General features: G+C 40.5%; 1 protein-coding gene across 50 annotated transcripts in view; it reads left to right on the top strand.

Annotated features, from left to right (window-relative positions):
• SCAPER (S-phase cyclin A associated protein in the ER) overlaps positions 1 to 25,561 on the top strand; it is a 550,606-nt gene that overhangs the window by 494,426 nt on the left and 30,619 nt on the right. For 44 of the 50 annotated variants that reach the window (XM_078333930.1, XM_078333946.1, XM_078333966.1 and 41 more), the window contains 2 exons: positions 818 to 973; positions 22,929 to 23,166. In XM_078333930.1, coding sequence (XP_078190056.1) covers positions 818 to 973; positions 22,929 to 23,166 — 394 coding nt within the window. The remainder of the gene's footprint in view (positions 1 to 817; positions 974 to 22,928; positions 23,167 to 25,561) is intronic. The other 6 variants (XM_078333972.1, XM_078333957.1, XM_078333959.1 and 3 more) reach the window with 1 other exon arrangement.

The following is a 25,561-nucleotide window of genomic DNA, read 5'->3' on the forward strand; positions in this document are numbered from 1 at the left end:
ACTGGTACTTTTCATAACAAAAAACAGTTAGATTCTCACTGTTTGTTATGCTGTCGATGGTGATAGATTCTTTAAAAATAGAGAACCTGCAATTGGCTTTAGAAGTTTAAGTTGTGGCCAGGGATGGTGGCCCATGCCCGTAATTGTAGCACTTTGGGAGGCCAAGGCAGGAGGATTGCTTCAGGCCAGAAGTTTAAGAAGAGCCTGGGCAATATAGCAAAACCCCATTTCTACAAATAAAAAATTAACTAGGTGTGGTGGCGTACACTGTAGTCCCAACTATTTGGGAGACTGAGGCAGGAGGATCTCTTGAGCCCAGGAGGTTAGAGCTATGATCATGTACTCCCAGCCTTGGTGACACAGTGAGACCCTGTCTCTAAGAAAAGAAAAAAAGTTTAAGTTGTAACAAAAGTGTCTGGGTTGAATCATTGTACTGTATCTTCTAAATCCCTACATTGGGGCTCCCAAGGACTTTAAAAAGGAACACTTTTTAAGAGCATTCAGGTCATTATAAATCATTTCACCTGTTGTTAGACTCTTTAGACCAGTAAGAATGATTACAAATCATTTTCATTCATTTCTTCTTGAGAAATAATATTCAAATAACCAAAAGAGAGAAGAAAGAGAAAAATACAGAAATAGCTGATTATTCAGGAATAAATCTAAAGAAATTATTACTTGAGATGCTTTACTCAAACTTGTGTTGTGCCTGCTTGTTTGAGAGGTCCAAGCCTGTGTATGGTAAGATTTTTCATTAAAGGTAAAGATGTTGCTGGTCTATTCAGATTGATGACATACATTTCTCCCCCACATCTAGCTACGTGGTGAACATGGGTCTGATTGACAAACTGTGTGCCTGCTTCCTCTCGGTGCAAGGCCCAGTGGATGAGAATCCCAAGATGGCCACATTTCTGCAGCATGCCACAGGACTCTTACATGCTCTGTGCACACTGTGCTTTGCTGTCACTGGAAGGTAAGGCATCTACTTGATCTCAATCTAAACTCAACTTTTGGAATATCTCTTGAATTTTGCCAATTCTTGGGTCATTTCATAGGGATTCAAGTGGTCATCTTGGCCATCTTACCTCTTTGTTCTTTCTCCGTCATTGGCTTTCTATATTTAGATGCATATTCATTTCTTATTATTCTGGGCCACATACTCTTGCCAGAGTCTTTTTTTCTTCTTGGTGTCATAAATTTGACTATCACTGCTAGAAGAGACCTAAGAAGTCATCCAATCCCTCTTCCACTGAGATCCAGAGGAGTCCAGTGAAACAGTCTAGAGCAGACCAAGCCAAGCCCTCAGCCCTGCACAGCACTGCCTGAAAGTGCTCATTACCGTTGCTCATGTGCTTTCAATTATAGGCTCCTAGGTTTATTCATTTTCCTTCTGTCCCTTCTTCTAGAATACTTCCTTGAATAAGGGAAGGGAGCCATCCAAAAACAATAGGTCTCTGAAGTCACACATGACCCATGGCCATGGTAAAAGCCAACGTGCCAGGGACTACTACTGGCCTGGTTGGCTGTTTAGACTACCCCACCCCATCTTATCCCATCCCACCCTGCAAACTGTCCTCAAAAGCAGTAATTCTCTGGAAGGACACAAGTAACCCTCTGGGTCTTCTTTTCTTCTCCCCACCCATCCCTCACCAAGTAAGAATTGTTTATAATAGTGCCTTGATTTTTCCAACAGGAATGTGACATATTCCTTAGGCATATTGAAGATGTTCAGTCAAATAATTTTCTTATAGTTAAATTCTAAACAGCACTAACATGTATAACATATTTTTTAAATTATGTATTTTGTATTTTTAGGAATTTGTCAAGTTGAAGTGTCTAAAGTCTAGCTTCTTAAGGAGGTATTATTCATTTATATTCAATGTTCACAGAATACCAGTGACTATATTCAGAACATTTTAAGAGAGGGAAACTGTATTCTAAAATGAACATTCTCAACATTTTTTAGTTCATTATATATAGGATCCCTAAGCCCACCTATTCTTCCTTACTCTTACCCAGTCCCTCACCATCAGTCACATTCTAATAAAACTGAGATTGTCTAGAGCTGTCAGGGAAGCCAAGCATGGCCTGTATTCTGTGTTTCTAGTTAATCTCTTCCTAGCACGAAATGCAGACAAAGCCCACCTTCAGTGAGAGCTCAGGAAGTGACTGTGGGTCTCTGACCTGAGTAAGATCAGGTAGTACCATGCTACACAAGGTGGTACACCAAACACTGTCCATTTAGAACAGTGGCACTGCCAGCTTAGAGACCACCATGCTGCCCAGCTAGTTCCTGTGCAGTGGCCAGGTGCCTCCCTGGAGATTGTCCTTGTCCTCTCAGGCAGGAGACCTGACCCTGTCTCTTTTTGAACACTCAGCATTACATTACATACCTGCCAGCATCTCAAGTCTGCGTCACCTGTATTTTCTTGAATCCAGATGAATATCACATATCCATATAAGCATATATGTGATTCACATAAGCATATATGTGATTGTTGTACAGCCTGTGGGCTTCAGCTTTCCCTTACACACAGATTCAGTCACTTGAAATCTATGGAATTTAAAAGAAACCTAAAGGTCATTCACAGTCACTTATTTTTATAGAAAAAGCAACTGAGCCAAACTGACTTGAATCACGACCTGAGACTTCTAGCTTGTTGCTCCTTCCACTTGACTTTATGTTATATAAATATAAAGTTAATCCAGGAATCCAGAATCTGAGAGTCCAAGCCAAGTGGAAGGAAAAACTCAATTGAGAGAAAGGGCATGATATGTATATTATGTGGTATACCAGATGTTATTGGTGCCCTTGGTTCACCTGGAGGTCATCTGCCAATCGCTTCCTGTATTTCTCTGCCTCAGGACATGCTCTGGAGAAGGAACTATTTGCTAGAGTGCAGAGGAGTTTAGTGACCCTGAAACAATCAATTGGTGGGTAATACACCCACTTCTCTAATATTCAGTAGTGCAATTCTGAGTATATTCCATACAGTTCGCACAGGTTCCTCAGCCCTAACCTGTTGTTTGTTTGTTTGTTTGTTTGTTTGTTTGTTTGTTTGTTTGTTTTTCTATCTGTTTGTTTTGAAACTGAATCTTATTCACTCTGTCGCCCAGGCTGGAGTGCAGTGGCACTACCTCAGCTCACTGCAACCTCCACCTTCCATGTTCAAGCGATTCTTGTGCCTCGGCCAGCTGAGTAGCTGGGATTACAGGCGTGTGCCACCACTCCTGGCTAATTTTTCTATTTTTAGTAGAGATGGGGTTTCACCATGTTGGCCAGGCTGGTCTCAAACTCCTGAACTCAAGTGCTCCGCCCACCTCAGCCTCCCAAAGTGCTGGGAATATAGACGTCAGCCACCACACCCAGCCTGTAACTTGTTCTTTAACAAATACTTGAGTTTTCTTCCTTCCCTGTTTCTCTTCTCTACATCCTCACAATCTGTTATTTTTTCAGGGTCTACGTTTAGGGCAGTCCAAACCAAGAGATACGGACATAGAAGACTTGGTGTCATGTTTAGTTTAAGTAGCTGTGCAATTGGGCAACTGTGGAGAGGGCAGGAGATGAGGTATTAAATCAACTCCATAAATGTTAGTACTTGGGAGGCTTGAAGGGCTACAAGAGCTAGACTAGAGCTGTTGAAGGCTATTGAAGTTGCTTGAGAGGGAGGACGGGATCAAATTTCTGTTACAGAATGATCACTCCTAAGAAGCACAGGGATGACTGAAATGGCACAAGCCTAGAGGCAGAAGGATTAGTAAAGAGGCTCTTGCATAATCCAAGTGAGACATGTTGAGGGTCTGTGGGGTCAGTGAAAATAGAGATGAGCAAATACATTACGAGGGAGTAGAACAAATGTAGGGGAGATGGTATAGGGTTTCACGGTGTGGGAGGTGAAAGGAAGGGAAGAATCTAGAATGACTCATTTCTGACTATTAAATTTTGAATGGTAGGTAGCATAGTCTCCAAATTTGGAAATATAAACAGTTTTTCATAGTGGAAATATAAGACATGCCTAAGGATTATTATGTATGATATAAGCTGATCATATACACATATGTATAAACTTTGGTCTACTTGGATAATCTTCAGGCATGCCTGGGAACAAACTTATATTTCCACAAAGAAAAACTGCTTATATTCTCAAACTTGGAGACTATACTGTCTACCACTCAAAATTTTATATTTATTATATATTTATATATCTGATAAATTATTATGTATATGAAATATAATGGCTTCTATGTGCACATACAACTGGATTTTAAATAAATCAATGATTTACTCTTGATGGTTTTTAAGGATTCTTAATCTATTTTTCTCCATTATAATTTCCTTCTCTAACCTCAATTGCTTAGCAAACTTCTATTAGTAGGACTCACTATGAAAACAGATTATTCTAGAAAAATCCAGGTGTTTTCCTGGCTTAATTTACTTAGGAAATTCTTAGTAGTATCAGTGTAAGCTGCTTCTCTGAAAGAGTTGGGAAAAATAACCCCTCATTGTTATTCTTTCTCTCATCCTTCAGTCTCCCAACATTTCCTGGACACCACGAGACCACAGGAAAACAGGGAGTTTTTTCTACATCCTCAGATTTGTTTACTTCTGATATTTACAGATAGTTTTATCCTGCTTATTTCTTCATGAAAATTATATTTCTAAACTATAAATGACAGTGACAAGCATTTCGTTACATGCATTAAATACAGTTCTGCTGTAGCCATGTCTGAGAGGAAAGGTCTTATGGTTTTTACTTTATTGGAGTAATTCACATAATGTCTATTTTGGCTACCAGAAGCTAACCAGCTCCAGAATCAAGGAAGGCTTTGTCCTCATAGCCCTTTTGTGACTAGCAGGAATAAAAGAGGGAAAGGAACTAGACAGGGCTTCAAAAATTGCCTCTTGTGATGGCAGAGCCTGAGATAATTAAGGGGACTAATTGATAGCACGGGGCTTTGAGTAAACACTGCAGTCTGCTGGTGGCCCGGCCTTTGTGTGATGGTGATTATCGCTAGTCTGCCTTTCCACTATTCTCCTTTTGTGCCCTTAATCTTCTAATTTTTACCTAGGTTTCGTTTCTTCTATTTTCTTTCTTTTCTTTTCTTTTCTTTTTTTTTTAAGACAGAGTCTCTCTCTTCCGCCCAGGCTGGAGTGCAGTGGTGCCATCTCAGCTCACTGCAACTTCTGCCTCCTGGGTTCAAGCAGTTCTCCTGTCTCAGCCTCCAGAATAGCTGGGATTACGGGCGCTTGCCACCATGCCTGGCTAATTTTTGTATTTTTAGTAGAGATGGGGTTTCACCATGTTAGCCATGCTGGTCTCAAACTCCTGACCTTAGGTGATCCATTCACCTCAGCCTCCCAGAGTATTAGGATTATAGGCGTGAGCCACTGCACCCAGCCAAATTTTTACCTAGGGTTTTCTGAAACACAATTTGGGTGTCAGAATTTGTGCTGTTAGTCTTTGCTTCAACTTGGGGTAGAATAGCTGATGACTTATACTACGCTTAGTTTTGAACAATGAACTTGCATTTTTTTTTTAAGTAAAAGTTGAAATTCTGATCCTCTGATGAAAGGATTGATTTTATGTCAGGATTACTCCAGAATTTTAGTATTGTTAACAAATGATTCTTAATCACTTAAGCAAAATTCGGTAGTCTGTAATAGACTCTCAGAAATGCCTATTTCTGGCCAGGTGTGGTGGCTCAGGTAATCCCACCACTTTGGCAGGCCAAGGCAGGCAGATCACCTGAGATCAGGAGTTCAAGACCATCCTGGCCAATGCAGCGAAACCCTATCTCTATTAAAAATACAAAAATTAGCCAGGAGTGGTGTCAGGCACCTGTAATCCCAGCTCCTTGAGACGCTGAGGCAGGAGAATCGCTTGAACCCAGGAGGCAGAGGTTGCAGTGAGCCGAGATCACACCACTGCACTCCAGCCTGGATGACAGCATGAGACTCCATCCCCCCAAAAAAGAAATGCCTATTTCTTCAGCATTTACTATTAACAGTTTTCTGTTCTTGGTCCTACAAGTAAAAAGAAAGTGATGGTTTTCAAATCTCAGAGCAGGAGCTCAATTGCTATAATTGGTTGAGGCTCATTGGGTCCCCCTTAAGGTGCTGACTCTTTAGCAGAACTAATAGGATCAGCATAATAATGAGTGATTATATATTGACACCAACACAGACCGTTAACTTAATCAGTAATCATTTACAGTATTCCTAACTGTGCTAGGAATTATGGCAAGAAAGCCTGGCAGCAGTGGACCCACAGTAAAAGCGTCTGCAATTCTTACAACTACACTGAAGAGAGGAACTTATAAAACCTGGATAATTCTGATTGGTTGTAAAAGACTTGTGAATTCAAGAATATTTGTATACAAAAACAAATTTAATATTATATATATTTGTGTTTTTCACTTTCACATCCATAGATGACAGTAACAAACTGTGTTCTAGCCAAAGTTCTGGAAACCTGTGTCAGGAGAAGATAAGAATGATTTGTGATTTAGTCTATTTATTATGTGGCTATAAATGAGTGCTTCTCAAGTGTTCAAATGTGCTTGAAAACCATTTGTTCGAGCAAAGGTAAACGTTAACTCTGCCTGCCTGCCTATTTATTCATTCATTGAACAAATATTTACGTAGCACTTGCTCTGTGCCAGACCCTGTGCTAGGATTGGGAGAAAGCAGAAATGACTCAGACATTGATTTTTGTCTAAGGACTCTATAAGCTAGTAGGGGAAAAAAGTCGCCTATACAACTTTCTACTGTACAAAACAGAGAGTGATCAAGAGGACAGAGATAACAAAAGCATGTAACATGCTTCCTGGTACATATTAAATACTTCATAAATGTTCATAAATCATTGATGGAGTTCAAAGGAGAGAGAGATGACTATTACTTGTCTGTGGGGATCAGCTTTGTTTTAGAGCAGCTAAAATCGAACCTGGGACTTGAAAGATGGAAAAGATTGGAACATGTAGAGTTGAGAAAAAAGTGGACAAAGAAAATAGCATCAGCAAAGACATAAAGAAGAAAAATACAAAGAATAGATAGAGTACCTTAAGTACCTTGAGATATATATGGTGGTTATTTTAATGCTCCCAGATCCTTATGAGGCTCAAATGAGATCATAAATATAAAAAAACTTTGTGAACTACATAAAATAATTTGCTGAGATGTGGCGATGACAATAGTGTCATTAATACCCTTTGACTAGAGGAAATGGATAAGTTTCTACACACATGCAACCTACCAAGATTGAAACATGAAGAAATCCAAAACCAAAATAGACCATTAGCAAGTGATGAGATTGAAACTGTAAAAAAAACTCTCCCAGTAAAGAAAAGCCCAGGACCAGAGGGCTTCGCTGATGACTTCTACCAAACATTTAAAGAACAACTAATACTAATCCTACTCAAATTATTGCAAAAAATAGAGGAGGGAATACTTCCAGACTCATTCTACAAGGCCAGTTATTTATTACTCTGACGTCAAAATCACAGGCACATCAAAAAAAGAAAACTACAGGCCAGTATCCCTGATGATATTAATGCAGAAATCCTAAACAAAATACTAGCAAACCAATTCAGCAAAAAAGATCATTCATTATGACCAAGTGGGATTTATCCCAGGGATGCAAGGATGGTTCATCACATGCAAAATAGTCAGTGTGATGCATCATATCAACAGAATTAAGGACAAAAGCTATATGATGATTTCAGTACTTGCTGAAAAAGAATTTGATAAAATTCAACTTTCCTTTATGATTAAAAAAAAAACTCAAAAAATTGGGTAGAGAAGAGACATCCCTTAACACAATAAAAGACAGACCCATAGCTAGTATCATACTGAATGGGGAAAAATGGAAAGCCTTTTCTCTAAGATCTGGAACACAACAAGGATGCCCAATTTCACTACTTTTACTCAGCATCATACTCGAAGTCCTAGCTAGAGCAGTCAGACAAAAGAAAGAAAAGGCATCTGAATCAGGAAGGAAGAAGTCAAATTATCCTTGTTTACGGATGATATGATCTTATATTTGGAAAAACCTAAAGACTCCATCAAAAAACTATTAGAACTAATAAACCAATTCAGTAAAGTTGCAGGATACAAAATCAATGAACAGAAAGTAGTAGCATTTCTTTATGCCAACAACAAACAATCTTGAAAAGAAATAGAAAAAAAGTAATCCCAGTTACAGTAACCACAAAGTTAAATATGTAGAAATTAACCAAAGCGAAAGATTTCTACAATGAAAACTCTAAAACATTGATGAAAGAAATTAAAGAAGACACAATAAATAGAAAACTACTTAATATTCATGGATAGGAAGAAGCAATATTGTTAAAATGTCCATACTACCTTCAAGCAATCTTTGGATTCAGAGCAATCCCTATCAAAAATACCAATGACATTCTTCATAGGAATAGAAAAAAACCAGAATAACCAAAGCTATCCTAAGCAAAAAGAACGAACTGGAAGAATCACATTACCTGACTTTATAATACAAAACTATAGTAATCAAAACAGCATGGTACTGGCATAAAAACAGACACATGGACCAATAAAACAGAATAGAGAACCCAGAAACAAATTCATACATCTACAGTGAACTCATTTTCGACAAAGGTATCAAGAGCATACATTGGGGAAGTCTCTTTAGTAAATGGTGCTGGGAAAACTGGATATCCATAGGCAGAAGAATGAAACTAGATCCCTGTCTCTTGCCATACACAAAAATCAAAATGGATTAAAGACTTAAATCTAAGACCTCAAAACTATGAAACTACTACAAGAAAACACTGGGGAAACTCTTAAGGACATTGGAGTGGGCAAAAATTTCTTGAATAGTACCCCACAAACACAGCAACGGAAACAAAAATGGGCAAGTGGGATCACATCAAGTTAAAAAGCTTCTGCACAGCAAAGGAAACAATCAACCAAGTGAAGAGACAACCCACAGAATGGAAGAAAGTATTTGCAAAGTACCCATCTGACAAAGGATTAACAACCAGAATATATAAGAATTCAAACAACTCTATAGGAAAAACTCTAATAATTTGATTTTTAAATGGGAAAAAGACCTGAAGAGACATTTCTCAAAAGAAGACATACAAATGGCAAACAGGCATATGAAAAGGTGCTGAACAATACTGATCATCAGAGAGATACAGATCAAAACCACAAAGAGGTATCATCTCACCCCAGTTAAAATGGCTTTTATCCAAAAGACATTCAGTAACATGCTGGCAAGGATGTGGAGAAAAGGGAACCCTCATACACTGTTGGTGGGAATGTAAATTAGCCACAACCACTATGGAGAACAGTTTGGAGGTTCCTCAAAATAATAAAAATCGAGCTATCATACAGTCCAGCAATCCCACTGCTGGGTATAATACACCCAAAGTAAATTGAAGAGATATCCACACTCCCATGTGTGTTGCAGCACTGTTCCCAGTAGCCAAGATTTGAAAGCAGCCTGTGTCCATCATGAGATGAATGGATATAGAAAATGTACTCATATACACAATGGAGTACTATTCAGCCATAAAAAAGAATGAGATCATGTCATTTGCAACAACATGGATGGAATTAGAGGTCATTGTGTTAAGTAAAACAAGTTAGGCACAGAGAAATAAATATCATGCATTCTCACTTATTGGTGGGATCTAAAAATCCAAACAAACTCATCGAGATGGAGAGTAGAAGGATGGGTACCACAGGCTAGGAAGGGTAGTGGGGGGGTGGAAGAGAGCTGCGGATGGTTAATGGGCACAAAATAATAAAAGAACTAGAAAGGATGAATAAGACTATTTTATATCACAACAGGGTGACTATAGTCAATAATAATTTAATCGTTCATTTTAAAATAACTAAAAGAATATAATTGAATAGTTTGTAACACAAAGGATAAATGCTTGAGGGGACAGATAACCCCATTTTCCATGATGTGATTATTATTCATTGCATGCCTGTATCAAAATATCTCATGTGTCCCATAAATACATACAATTATGTACCCACAAAAATTTTAAAAAGTGACCTGCTAAGAACCATATTTGGGAGCACCAGTCAGGTGTCATGTAAAGAATGTATTCGAGAGAAGGTGGAAAGTAGAAGGGGCATCAGTAGTTGTCTAGGTAAGAGACAAAAGGAATGGAAAGAAGAATGTTTTGCAAAACCCTCTCATAGACACTCTTTTTATGTATGGTATCACCAGTCTCTCAGGCATCAAGCTCCAAACCTCATCATCTCTATCTCATCTCTCCTGATGCCCCAGATCTAATCTACTGCCACATTCTGTTGATTGAAAGGCAATTTAAAGTCCCCTATCTGGTCTTCCAATCAGGTTTGAATCTTTTCAGTAAGCCTGCCAGTCTCTGTTGAACACCTCCAGTGACAGGAAACTCATTTGTTACTAAGGGGAGCTTGTTCTGTCACTGATGAGTTGTTGAGGCTTAAACCGTCTTTCCTCATACCAAGCTGAAATCTGTCTCCCTAGTGCTACTTACTAGAACAAGGCCTACTTGCTCCTTGGCAACATGCGGACTAATATGAACCCACTCTTCTTCCTAAACTCTCCTGGTCTCACTGTACCTTGTATTTTCCTTTGCTTTTCTTCTTGTTTCGTTCACGATGGCTGTGCAACAAATTACCCCAAAACTTAATGGCATAAAATGATCAGTTATTAATCTCACAGATTCTGTGGGTCAGGAATCCTTTTAAGGTACAGAGAGGATGGGTTATCTTTGTTCCACAATGTCCAGGACCTCAGAAGACCTGAAGGCTGGTGATTGGAATCATCTGAGTGCTTGTTCACACATCTGTAGTTGGTGCCGGCTGTTAGCTGGGGGTCTTCCCATGTGGGGTCTCTGCATAGGCTTAATTAGGCTTCCTCACAGCATAGTGGCTGTGTTCCAAGAACAAGCATCCTGGCAGTGAGAGGGCAGCTGGAAACCATATCACCTTTTATGACGCAGCCTCATTTGAAAAAAGGAGAAACAGACATTGCCTTTTCCTGGGGAAGATGAAAGTGCTAGAAGAACATATGGGACCAGAAATGTTGCTGTGTTATATTTGAAAATATGACCTGCTACTTTCCAACCTATCCTAAAGATAAATGAGTTCCCAGTCTCCTGTGCTCTGCTGTCTTCTGTTCTCTCTGTAGACTCTTATTTGATACTGTCAGCCTATTCCTAAATATTTTGCTGTCATTAGCTACTGTCTTTGGACAAAAGGTTTGTTGGTATTGGGAGATGGGCAATGAAGTGAATGTAACAGGCCTAGGCAAGTAGAACTGAAAGAAGTAAGATTTGTTGAGCATCTTTAATATGCCCTGAGCTGCGTGTTTCATGTGGGCCATCTCCCTACAGGCATTCAGGAGTCCTGCTCACACTGTCAGAGCAGTCATCACACCCTCTAGACTGATGAGGAGGAGTGACTGTCTCTATCATTCAGATCTGGAGAATGAGAAGAACACAGAAGCAGGAACTCCTAGGCTGTCTGTACTCACACTGGCCAGGTGCTAATAGAGGGACTTCCAGAAGATCCATCCCAGCTGACAGAAAGCCCTAGTTGATTTGAAGGGACAGAAAGATGACAATTTCATTGGTACAGTTCACATTGAGTGCTCACTACGTGCTAGGCAGAACTGGATGGATCCCAGCCCATAGGGCCAAAGTTTAGGACAGTCTCCACTGACTTGGCATTCTCACAGGGGACAAGGGATGATGAAGGAAGACCTCAACATGCAGGGTTTAGGGGAGCAGAATATGTCCAGGATACATCTGCAGAAAGATTCTCACTGGCTCTAGGAGATCGAGGAGGCAGGATCTCAAGAGGAAAACCATGTGTAATGTTGTGTTAAAGAGCACAGGTTGGGAAGTCAGAAAGATAGGGGCTCAGTTTCAGCTCTCAGGTCTGTGACCTGTGGTGGTATGCAGAAGCATGATGATGGTTCACTGCATCCTCAATCCTCCAGGCTCAATCTGTCCTCCCACCTCAGCTTCTCAAGTAGCTGAGACCACAGGCATGTGCTGCTGCATACCACTAATCCGTTGATTGATTGATTGATTGATTGTAGAGACAAGCTCTCCCTATGTTGCCCAGTCTAGTCTTGAACTCCTGGGCTCAAGTGATCTTCTTGCATTGGACCCCCAAAATGTTGGAATTACAGGCATGAGCCACCATGCCTTAGTCCTGGTTCTTTAGTTTTTCAAAACCTGTTGCTCTCATATAAAAATGAATGTGTTACTTCTTCCCTCATGGGGTTAAACATGACAGGAGTAAATGGGGGCTGACACATCTGTCACTCTTATCTCTTATCTAAGATGCTACTTATTACATATTCATATATTCATTATAACCCATGTTGTTCCAAAAACTTGAGGTAGCTTATAGAAGTATATGCATTTTTATTTTTTAAAAATTAAAAGATAGATAGGAAAGGTAAATCAAGCCACAGCAAGTAAGGTTAAGACCCAAACCATATTCATAACAAGGCTGTGATAAACATTTCCTCCTGGAATCTCTACTGGCAATTTCTACCAGGAACTTATATTTAATACATTAAATCCTGAACTCATTGGCTTTCACCCAAAGTTGGCTATTTCTACTGACTACCTTATTCTGCTCATGATTCCAGTCATCTGACTAGATTTTAAGAACCAAATCCTTAGTCCTCTTTGACTTCTGTCTCCCAGAATCCAATCCAGCCCTATTTGATTCAATCAAAGGAACGTTTGTCTCTGAAAGCCACTTACTTGATGTTTGTCAACTTGCAGTTCATTATGTCTCTTTCGTCATGTACATGGTTTGTGTCTAGAGTGAAAAGATTTACGGCCGGGCACGGTGGCTCACGCCTGTAATCCCAGCACTTTAGGAGGCTGAGGCGGGTGGATCACGAGGTCAAGAGATCGAGACCATCCTGGCCAACATGGTGAAACCCCGTCTCTACTAAAAATACAAAAAAATTAGCCAGACATGATGGTACACGCCTGTGGTCCCAGCTACTTGGGAGGCTGAGGTGAAAGTATCGCTTGAACCCAGGAGGCAGAGGTTGCAGTGAGCTGAGATTGCGCCACTGCACTCCAGCCTGGTGACAGAGCAAGACTCCATCTAAAAAAAAAAAAATATTTACCCAGGGAAAGAAACTAAATATCCTAGCAGCTCCCCTTCAGTCATATAGCACATGAAACAAAGGAAAATAAGAACTTGAGAAACAGCTGTTTATTGGCAGAGCTAGCAAATACCGGTGAACAATCATTGACCTATGTCAGGAACCTGTTTCTTGGGCCTGCTCTGTACATAAGAAGAAGGACTGCCCACACCTCATGCTCTTCTTTCTCTGAGTTAGGAAAGAGGCATCCAAGGCCTTCATTCCTTTGGCATGCCTTGCTAAGATCAGTTCTCCCTTTCTTCCTTCCATTTCTTTGGCAAATATTTACTCATAACTATTTACTGTGTGCCAGACACTTGTCAAGGTACTGGGAATTGATTGGTGAACAAGACACCACTCATGAAATTTACAGTCTGATGGGAAAAAAAAATCAACCAATATACAAATAAGATAATGTTAGCTAATGACATGAGAAAATAAACCCTGGTAGTATAGCTGACTGTCTTGGTCAGGGGCTTCTTCAGACAGAATGGCCAGGAAAGGCCTCCCTGGGGAGATGACAATCTAAAGAGCCAGCCACGTAAAGACCCACGGAATGAGTATTCTAGTTGAGAAGAATGGCAAGCCCCTGAGGAGGGCTGTTCCAGGAGCAGAGGAAGTGACATATTGGAATGTGAAGAGCCAGTGGTAGAAGATGAAGTCAGATAAGTAAAGGCCAGGAGTTGAGGACAGAAAGATTAGAAATCTGAATTCTGCTCTAAGTGTGACAGGAAGCCACTGGAGGATTTTAAACAGGAGAGTGGCTAAAAAGTAAAAAGAACATCTGCTTACCTTGTGCAGAATGGATTACAGAGACAAGAGCGGAAGCCAGAAAGATCATTTAGGAGGGCACTGGAATCATAATGCAGCCCCTGGTATGACAGTGTTTTCCTCCCAGCGACTCTCCCGGCAGAAGCAATTACGTTGGCAACACAACATGGCCTCTTAACAGATCTCCTTCAGCCCGACTTTCAAATTATAAAAGTAAGAGAGGCCCCAAGTATCAACTAGCAAAACCAGTGTGTCAGCGCAGGGTCCTTTGCTGTTTACAGTGTGAGAAAACTGAAGCTAGAGGGGTCAGAAGTGTCCCATCTGAGAGGCAGTACAGGACAGCAGCCCTAGCCCGAGTTCCAAGACCTAGGAGCATATCTTGTCAGTCACCCAGAGCTGCCTGCCTTCTCACACACAGGCTCCTGCCTGCCCCTTCATCACTCACCTTAGTTTTCCTAAGACGGTCCTGAGCCTGTCGCTTCTTTACTCTTACACTCTGTTTTGTCTACATTCAGTCCTTTACAGGGTCCAGAGTTTCTTCTGAGGGGCCTGTTCTGTACCTTCCATTCCCATTGGTGGGAAGGTCTTGCTCTTCAGCCTCTTCAGGTTGTTGGTCCCGAACACCAAGACTGCTCCTTCCGTTTTCTTCATCTGCCACTTCTCTTCTCAGGAAGGTTCCCGTCTCAAGAGTTCCTCTTTAGCAAGACACAGTGGCTCATGGCTGCAATGCCAACACTTTGAGAGGCTGAGTGGGAGGATCACTGGAGGCTAGGAGTTTAAGACCACCCTGGGCAATATAGCAAGACCTCATCTCTACAAAAAATTAACCAGGTGTAATAGTGCATGCCTGTAGTCCCAGCTACTTGGGAGACTGAGCTGGGAGGATTGCTTGAGCCTAGGAGTTCAAGGTTACACTAAGCTGCAATTGTGCCACCACACTGCAGCCTGGGCAACAGAGCAAGACCTTGTCAAAAAACGAAAAAAGGGTTCCTCTTTGAGTTCATCTGAAACTCATAATCAGGTAACTGGAAATTCTCCCAGGTATCTAAGCCTGTCCTACCTAATGTTTTCACTTTTTCATTTTAATTGTCCCTGTATTCTTACTTCTTTTTTTTTTAGACAGAGTCTCACTCTGTTACCCAGGCTGGAGTACAGTGACACAACCTCAGCTCACTGCAACCTCCACTTCCTGGGTTCAAGCCATTCTCCTGCTCAGCCTCCCTAGTAGCTGGGATTGCTTACAGGCACATGCTACCACGCCTGGCTAATTTTTGTATTTTTAGTAGAGACAGGGTTTCACCATGTTGGCCAGGCTGGTCTTGAACTCCTGACCTCAGGTGATCCGCCCACCTCAGCCTCCCAAAGTGCTGGGATTACAGGCATGAGCCACCGTGCCTGGCCTATTTTTACTGTTCTCTAACCAAATGTACTGACTGTCTTTGAGTGCTTACACATACATACGTTCCACCTGGACTTTTCTCTTGCCCTCAGCTCTCCATTAAGTCATCCCCATTTTCTTCAACAGAGCTCCAAATTAGATTTGCATTAAACAAGCTATTGTCCACATCTACTATATATATAACATAAAAGGTCAGGGAGGGAGGGTGTGCTTTGTGTGAGTGTGAGTGTGTGTGTGAGTGTGAGAGTGTATTAGAGAGACTGACTGTAATTTCCAGGGTAGGTTTGCATCTGTTGTAACATTCCAGAATTGAACGGAATCTTAGATATCATCCAGCCTAATGCCCAGCTGAGTCTTGAGTATCCTCTGCTACTACAGTGGATGTGACCTCCCACCGCTTCTTCTCATGATGAAGAAGAATGTCATACCTCACCAGACAGCCCACTTCTTTTGGGTGTTCTTATTATTAGATTTTTTTTTTCAGAGATAGAATCTCGCTCTGTTACCCAGGCTAGAGTGCAGTGAGGCGATCATAGCTCTCCACGGCCTCGAACTTCTAGGCTCCCATGATCCTCCTGCCTCAGCCTCCAAAGCAGCTGGGACTGTAGGCATTTACCACCACCTAACCCTAAAAAATTTCCCAAAGATTTATCTCATATATGCTTTCTAGTAATGTATCTCCCCTGGGGTCATAAATAAATTAAGTACTTCAGTTTGAAGATAGCCTTTGTGTCCTTCAGTTCTGAGCTAAATTTCCCAATTCCTTCCAATATTCCCTGGGTGACATTATTTCCAGATACTTTTACCACACAAACGTGGGAACTTTGATACCACTGCATCCTGAATTAACGCTGCACCCAGTGTACTGTGCACACAGTACTTCCAGCATAGTCATGCAGTGCACTGGAGCAGGACTAAACCTTCCTTACTGTGTACATTGTACTCCTGTTAGTCAGAATTGAATTGTATTCTTTGGTGATCAATAGTGCTGTTTTCTCATTTGAACTGGTAGGCACCTAATTTGCTAAGCCTTTTTTCCACTTGTTGAGAAGCTGCATTCCATTCCCTGTTACTTACCTTCTTCCCATCTTAAGCATGTGGAATTAGTTTTCATAATCTAAAAATAAGACTCAAGTCATTTGTATATATGTCCTCCTGTTTTTAGTCCTCATGTTTATTTATAGATAAGCCTTGTTGTTGATTACTCTCCTCCTTGAAGCTATTTTCACTCTTCTACTAGGGCAGCACACTCTCCTGGGTTTCTTCTTAACCTACTGGTGACTATTTTTTAGTTTGCTTTGTTGGTTTCTTTTCATCTCTCCTGCTTCTAAACGTTGGGATATCCCAAGGCTCAATCCTCAGACTCTAGACTCACTAGAATGTGTTTCTGGTTTTAAATACCATCTCTGGTGTTGACTTCCAAATATCTCAAACCCACACTCCTCCTCTGAATTTGGTCTTGTACATTTATTCAGCCATTTAACACATATATATTGAATAGCTACTGTATATCAGACATTGTTCTAAGCCCTGGGGATATATCTGTGAAACAAAAGAGACAAATATCCCTATGCTTTGGGAGCTTATTTCACACAGCTTCCAATCCAGTGTCTCCACTGTGATCTATAATAGGCATCTCACATTTAACCAGTTCAGAACTGAATTCCTGAGACATACTCTCTTCACTTTCTTCTCCATATCTATAAATGGCAACCACAGTCTTCCAGTTACTCAGGCCAAAAAGCATTGAGCCATTTTTACTCCTCTTTCTCACACCCACATCCAATTTATCAGGAAATCTATTGGCTTGCCCTTCTGAATATTTTCAGAATCCAACCGCTTCCCACATCCTGTTTCATCCACCATTACCTCTCACTTGGATGATCAAAGAAGTCTCCTGGTTGGTCTTCGTGCTTCTGTCTTGGCTCTTCTCAAGAGTTTTCAACCCAGTAGCTGTAGTGATCATTGTTCAAATGAAGTCAGAGTACATCACTTCACTGCTCAAAACCTTACAATGTCTTTTCATCTCACTCAGTAAAAGTTTGATAATGGTTTCCAAGACTCTACCTGATCTTCCCTGTTCCCTCTCTGACATCATCTCCTATTACTACTTAATCAACCTGCTCTAACCACACTAGCCTTCTTGCTGTTTCTCGAACATGTCACGTACACTCCTGGCTCCAAGCTCTGGGATTTTCTGCTCTTTTACCTGAAATACCCTTCCCCCAGATGTTCACATGGCTTTCTTCCTCACTTCCTATAGAATTTTGCTCCAATAATGCCTTAGAAATGGCTTCCCCCACCACTCTATGTAAAGTAGCTTCACACACAGTCCTACTTCTTCATTTCCTAGGCATGTCCCTTGCTCCTCTGTCACACCATACATTGCATATTACATATTTGTTAGTTGATGTCTTCCTGCACTAAAATGTACGCTTTATGAGAAAAAGTTCATGGATTTTATTGCTGAACTCCAGTTCCTAGAATAGGGCTTGCCACAAAGTTGGCCATCTGTGAATATTTGTGGAATGAATGAATGAATGAATCATGAATGAATAAGTCCTCTGGAGTAGGCACAATAAAGTTCCTCCAACAGTATCTATATTCAAATCTCCAGAGCCTGTGAATATTACGTTGCATGGCCAAAGGGTCCTTGCAGATATGATTAAGTTAAGGATCTTGAGATAGTGAGATTATCCTGGATAATTCAGGGGAGCCCAATGTAATCACAAGGGCTTATTATAAATTATATATAAAGATGGGAGGCAAGAGAGTCAGCATTAGAAATAAATTAAATATATTAAATTATAAATTATAATTTATAAATTATAAAGATGGGAGGCAAGAGAGTGAGCATTAGAAAGAGATTTGAAGATACTCTGTTTCTGGCTTTGAAGCTGGAATAAGGGGCCATAAGCCAAGGAATTGAGGCATTTTCCAGAAGGTGGAAAAGGCAAGGAGCCTCCAAAAGGAACACAGCTCTTGTCACACCTTGATTTTAGCCTAGTGAGATCTGTTTTGGATTTCTGGCCTACAGAAATGTAAAATAATTTTTTTATTGTTTTGAGCCACTGGCTTGTGGTAAATATTCCAGCAAAATAGGAAACGAATATACTCACCTCCCGCATTGGACTGTAATGCCTCTAGAACAGGGGCTTGGGTCTTCCTGAACCTTGTACATCACAGTGCTCAGAGTTCCTGGATCACAGGTACTTTGGCTTCTTAGACAGAACACCTGACATCATGCCTATTTGTGCTCACCTTAAACCCTGGTGAATGATGTTGTCACAGGATACAGTTTGGCTTTCCCAGAATATCCCAGGACAGAAAATCCAAAAACTAGAATACCGCTGAAAAATGTTTACCTCTCCTTGAACTGTCAAGTTCTCATTCACCGCCGGGGGAGACAATAACTTAGTCTCACCTACTCCAACACTATGCAGATTTTTTGAGTGCAGGTCTATGGGTTTAAGGGCTAAAATAGGATGTTCTCACAAGAAACCTCCGGGATTCCAGAACAAAGCCAAAACCCAAGAAGCTAAGAGAACAGTCTAGAAGATCACCTGCACTGCAGATCAGAGTGGATGTTGCCAAGCTAGAAATCTGGGGACCATGGAAATGAGAGCAAACAAACAGAAGAGAAGGGATTGTGGAGTCTGGAACTGTCACTGTTGCTTTTTTAGGCCGACCAAGGCCCGGTGTGTAAGTGGTTTATGAAAATGGAATGGACAGCGCTTTATGCCCTTGCAAATCATGCTGGTTTTGCCCAGCTCTACTTGCCCTTAAGGTAAAGTAGGATTTTCAGGCATTGTGCAGTATTGATGAAAAACCAATTTTAGTTTTTCCTAATTGAATTTAGCTTTCGATGAACAGAAATGAATATCTCACTAAGATCTCTAGTCCCGGAGACCAAACAAAAACACCTTAAAATCTAGTAAAATTACAAAGATCCCAGAGTGTAGTATACAAAATTTCACATCTTATTTTTCACATCTTCTATGTATTTTTAAAGAAAACTTCATAACCCGTGCCTGATATGAATAAGGCCTTTTACTTTTTTGTTGTAAACATTTAGGCTTAAAGTTATTATAACTGACAGTTCAGACCAACAGAAGCCAGTGGCCTGCTCATAGACAAATTATCTGTACTTAAGGCGAAATCAAAAGTAAACATTCTCCACAGTCCCTTAGGTCTACATTAGTCCTGTGGAAGCCAAATGGGACAGACAAACCCTCCCCTTGCCTCCATATATTCTGTGGGCTCTCTTCAATGTGAATGGTCTTTTCCATGAAGCACTATTACATACATTTACTATTATATACATTTTGAACCATTTCCACATCTAAGTTCTCAAATGCTTATTTAGCAGATTCTCCTCAGTTATCATTTTTATTTCATTAGGAGAATTTTTGCAAAAGACTGGGCTGTATTGTTTTATAATCCATCAAATTAGTGTTTTCCTACATAGTGGTACAGGAGAGGAGATGTTCTGATGACCTTCACTTAACTTTTTTTTAAGAGTTTTTTACATGTATTCTTTGGAAGAGGAAACAGCAGTGAATTCATATCACTTAATAAATTCCAGGAAAGACTAAGTATTATGAAATGTTTTAAATGACAAAGCTATATTCCTGAATATCTGTATTTGAATATGCTGATAATCAATTTAAAAGCAACACAAGAAGAAAGAAGGGAAGTCAGCATTCTGAATCACAGAGCCGTAAAACTGTTGTCACCAGCAATGATGTCACTCATCCTCAAGGTCCTGAAAGCCTATTAGAAATTAGCTTCAGGGAGAAATATCTTCTAACTTGTCACTGGTTCTAGAAGGCAATCAGTGTTAAACAAACACAGGCCCCTTTTTGGAACCTATATAATAAACTCAGACACATTAATCTCTACTCACGTCTCTAGTCAGGGTTTGACCCCTAATTCTTTTGGCTTTAATGGAAGGAAGTAAGGGCCAGCTGACATTAGCTAACAGAAGTTGGTGTAAAGGTTCAGATATACCTATAAGCACATAAATAGGCTTTCTTAAACTTTCTTAAACTCTTCTCAATGATACAAGATTGCATTATAGTCTCTGTGTATCCTAACAGTATTTACTTAATCACAACATTTGACTTAAAAGAAGGCAGAGAGAGAAGAGGTCAGCTTCTGTTTGGCCTGGATGTTTTGGTCCGTGGACAAAGCACTGGCCCTAAACAGTCAGAAGCCCTGGTTGATATCCCTGCTTTTGCCACTGAAAATGTGTATGACCTAAAACACTTCACCTTATTTCTCTAGGTCTCACTTGCTTCATGTGTACAATGAGAGGACCTCCCCTACCAACTATGAAAATCCAATAAGCATGAGATAAGGTGAAAGAAATGAATGTTCTTGGCAGATTCTGCCATATAAATGAGATGACAGTATTTCATAAGAGAGCCTCTTTCTTGAGTAGAGAACAAGGTATACAAGGATGTCATATCACTCAGCTGTATTCTTAGAAATATTAGAAATAGTGCACATTAAAGAAATCAGTGTATCCATGGTTATGAATAAAACTACTTTGATGCAACTGGCAAAGTAAAATGAATAAAATAATCCCTTTGGAAAACGTAAGTTATGAATTGCGAAAACTAGACAAGATACTAGAAATTTGCCAGCCAGCACCTCTCAATTCTTATTTAATTAGTGACAGCTCTTGGGTGCTTCTGGGAAAGATAGTGAGGTAAGCATAGTTCTTCAAGGGCTGTCTCCTATCCTGGGTTCCAGCTGAAAGGAATGACAAATGACACCCTATATATATGTGTATATAGATATGTGTGTATATGTGTGTGTATGTTTACACACATACCTATACACACATTTACTCAGATTTTGAACAGTAACTCATAGTGTTAAAATGTAGGGGCTGGGCGCAGTGGCTCACACCTGTAATCCCAGTGCTTTCGGAGGCCGAGGTGGGCCGATCATGAGGTCAGGAGTTTGAGACCAAGCTGACCAATATGGTGAAACCTCATCTCTACTAAAAATACAAAAAGTAGCCAGGTGTGGTGGTGCTTGCCTGTAATCCCAGCTACTCATGAGGCTGAGGCAGGAGAATTGCTTGAACCCGGGAGGCAGAGGTTGCAGTGAGTCGAGATCGCACCCCTGCACTCCAGCCTGGGTGACAGAACAAGATTCCATCTCAAAAAAAAAAAAAAAGTAGGAAAAGGTATTATTCCATGCCAGAAACATAAAAACACTCCTGCTTAATATTGTGTAGATCATGCCACATTAAAGGAAGACTGAGTGGGAACTTGTAACTTGCCTTCCTGAGAAAAATCAAAGTGTCATGAAGAAAGAGCACTGGGTCACCTGGAACAGCACTAAGAGACCTGAGCTTTTGTGCCATGGTTACAAGTGGCTTATAGCAGCTACAGACCTTACGTCTCAGATTCAAACCCAGTTGAGGCAAAAGTGATGACTTCTTCCCAAGCATCTCAGCAAAAATATCTCCCTCTATCCTCTTAGCTCTGACTGTGACATGTGCCATCTCAACAGCCAGAGAAATGTGTGGCTTACTTTAGGCCTGGGCACCCTTGAGCCAGAGTAAATAGGGAGGGAGGCCTATGTGAAGCATATTGGCTATGAGTTAAGGAGAGGTGATTCCTTAGAAATCTTTGTACAGTTTCACTACAAAGATGTACAATTACATATCAATTTGGTTTTGATTTGCATTTCTCTAATGACCAGTGATGATGAGCTTTTTTTCATGTGTTTGTTGGCTGCATAAATGTCTTCTTTTGAAAAGTGTCTGTTCATATCCTTTGCCCACTTTTTGATGGGGTTGTTGTGAAAAGAAGGGAAAATTTTAAAAAAGAAAATACAAAGTAAAGAATACCTTAGTTCAGTGATGAGGTAGATTTAGCATGCCCCTGCTGCTTTACTGTTGATTTTAGGAATTCATTTGCCACTGCCATTGTCTCCTCTTGCTCTTCTGTAACACTACCTGCCATGGTAGCTAAGCTGACATCATCTGATTTGCGTAGACCTCATCCAGTACTTGCTTGTTCTTGGAACTGTGGCTTCTACCACCTGTCCCGCCTGTCCTCCTCGATGTTGGAACAAGGCCTCCAAAAGCAGTTGAAGGACCACCCTACTGCAGTATAGCAACACATTACTGGGTTTTTGAGGCCTCTTGCTTTCCCAGTAGCTGCCTCCCCCAAGAAGAATGCCTTTATATATCCAGAAAGGAAGCTAGGACTGTTTTTGGCCTCTGAGTCCCAAAAGCTTTCATAGACTCTGTCCACTTTGCCCAGACCCAGGATACTAAACACAGTGAGGCTACATAGGGTGTAAAGTGTGGGAAGGATGGGTGGCAGCCTCAGCACTGGCTGCAGAGTGCTCAGTTGACACTGCTTAGCAGCCTGGTCTGCTAGGAGAAGCAAAGGATAGCCACGGTACAGTTGGTGGGGGGGCTGCATTTATTCCTTCAAGTTTCATGTTACCTTATTACACAACTCAGATGGTTTGTTTTTACCGGTCTGCTTGTCTTATTTCATTTAACCTATACAAATTGCTAACATCCTTTGAGCAGATTTCTCTCCATGAATTGAATGTTTCTTTGTCAGGTCATACAGCATATTTGACAATAATCGCCAGGATCCAACAGGGCTGACAGCTGCTCTTCAGGCAACCGACCTGGCTGGAGTTCTTCACATGCTCTACTGTGTCCTGTTCCATGGCACCATCTTGGACCCTAGCACTGCCAGTCCCAAGGAGAGTTACACCCAAAACACCATCCAAGTGGCCATTCACAGTTTACGTTTCTTCAACAGCTTTGCAGCTCTGGATCTGCCTGCTTTTCAGGTACCAAGTATTGGTTTGTATCAATGGTAACCAACCAAGAGTTAGTATTTTAGTGTAGATAGAATGTCAGGTTCTTCTCCTGAATTGGGGCATAAGGAATAAACTACAGTAAATGGAATTATAATTTATTAAGCTACTGTTTTCTGGGAACTGTATCAGATGCTCTACATCATCTAGTGTTCTCATTTATTCTCATAGCTACCATGCAAAATATTATTATTCCCATTTTACAGATAGAGAAGCTGACGGGTATGTAATTTGCCCACTGTTACCTGTTTGTGAACCAGGACTAGTAACCATGGCTCTCCCACCCCAAAGCATGTGTTCTTCCTCTGCCATGCTGCTATTTATACATCTTCTGATTGGAATTCTTTAGATCAGAACATTATCATTTCATCAACTTTTAAATATTAAGGAAAGTAATGGTTTTTTATATAAATAGAACCAAAATTAGATAAATTATTTGATTGATATGACTTTCTGTGGATGGTTTAGCTGATATGTGTCCAATGTAAAGTGTATGACTAGCTAAATATGCAGGTCCCTTTACAAGGAGTTGCATCTCTAGCTATTAAGTTTTTATAGCTAAAGACAGAAGAATTGCTTTATGCTGTAACACCAGGCTCTCAGCTTAGAAACAGATTGTTTTCGTGTGGGAAATTTAATTTTCAAAAACACTGAACCTTTGGAACAGAGCAAGCCCCAAGGAATAGACTTTCTCTTTCAGTTTATTAACTGTCAAGTGATTTCATTAAAAAAGGAACAAACTTGGCAGATGATGAACCCATAATTTAGATGAATTGCTTTGCTCAGAGGGAAAAAGGTTATAGAGATACAAATGTATGAAGAGTGGACTTGGCCATTCTGAGATGGAAGGAATAGTACTATTTTGTAGCTGATGACAAATGTACAGTTCTTTAATTGATGTCTTCCTGTCATTTTGTTCAAAAAAGGAAATTTGTGACTAAGTTGTAACATTGGATCTAGTATCTTTCAACTTTATAGAATTATCTGTTACAAGAACAGAAATCCCTTCCTTTGGGTTAACGCTTTTCTGTTTCCAGAGCAGTTGAACTATCCTTAGGTGGTAACTGACTGCACAGTATGTAGAGTTCTGGGAGGTTCCAGCCACATCTAAGAGGAGAGATATCTGCTCCAAAAAATGGCAGTGGTTCTTGTCTCAGGGTTGAACATAACATCTGTGTTTTTATGAAGACCTAAGCCCACCATATTCTGTCTGGAAACAGTTTGGAAATGTGGGAAACTTAACTTTACATGTTCAGGATATGGAGTCCACCAGTCTACCCATCAGCTGGGTCCAAAGGGAGTGATTTCCTTTGTTAACAGATTATGGAAAAGCAAACATCTAAAAACTGTCTCTTAGCTTCCAGTTTCACGGGTCTTGTTGACAAACATTTATACTGCTGCAGGGTACTCCACATCATAAACAAGCCTCTAGGATAAGTCAGCTGTTCTGTCAGTCACTCTTGTCAGGGAGCCCCAGGTCCCTGCTCCCTGCCCCTCTCCTCCTGTGACCTTATGTCCTGCACAGGCGAACTCACAAAGGAGTACCACTGAACTTCAAGCAGACCTGCTTCCTAGTGGCCTTTAAGCCTAAAGGGTTTAATAATGGGCGATAATGTTAGAAAAATCAAAAGCCTTTCTCTGGAACCCTTTGTGCCCAACTACAATAAATATAAACATGTCTTCTTTCCAGATCCTTGCTGTATCCAGCTTGAAATGTATCCCTACTTGAGCCGCTTTTGCCAAAGCAGTGGGAATAAAACCAGAGTGGCTCGAGAGTGTTCAACTACTCTCAAAATCAGTGTCTCTAGGGATAAAAAGAAATGAAATCACTAAATAAATAAAAAACAGTTATTCTCAAAATCAAATCTGGCTGTCAGCTGGAATGCCCTTTTTTGGCTGGTTCTCACAGTTCTCCAGTACCTTTTCTTCTTTCTTCTTATGCAGCTCTCTATTTCCTTCTCAGTTCTTTCCTTCCTGTTTTTTCTTCTTCTTTGTCTCTCTCCTGTCTCTCCTATCTTTTTTTTTTTAATCAGTCTTGCCATTACTCTTTCTCATTCTCTCCCTAGCCATAGTTTTCGGGTACCCTTTACCCTTCATGTTTCTTTCTGACTCCTCATCAGCATGAGGGGACCTAAATGCCCAGAATTTCTAGCATCAGGGCCTTTACTACATTTACCAATGACTACATTTTTTTTTTCGTTTTTCCTTACCCTTAAACAACCAAATCTCAATTTTTCTCTTAATTACTTACATGCATTTAAAAACAAACAGATAAATGTAGTGGGGGGAAAGAATTATTTCTGATCACAGATTCTAGGAGTTCAGAATTCAGATAGGGCTTATCACAGTGGAAATGGCTTGTCTCTGC

The sequence above is a fragment of the Callithrix jacchus genome, chromosome 8 (genome assembly GCF_049354715.1).
Source record: "Callithrix jacchus isolate 240 chromosome 8, calJac240_pri, whole genome shotgun sequence".
Classification (NCBI taxonomy): domain Eukaryota; kingdom Metazoa; phylum Chordata; class Mammalia; order Primates; family Cebidae; genus Callithrix; species Callithrix jacchus.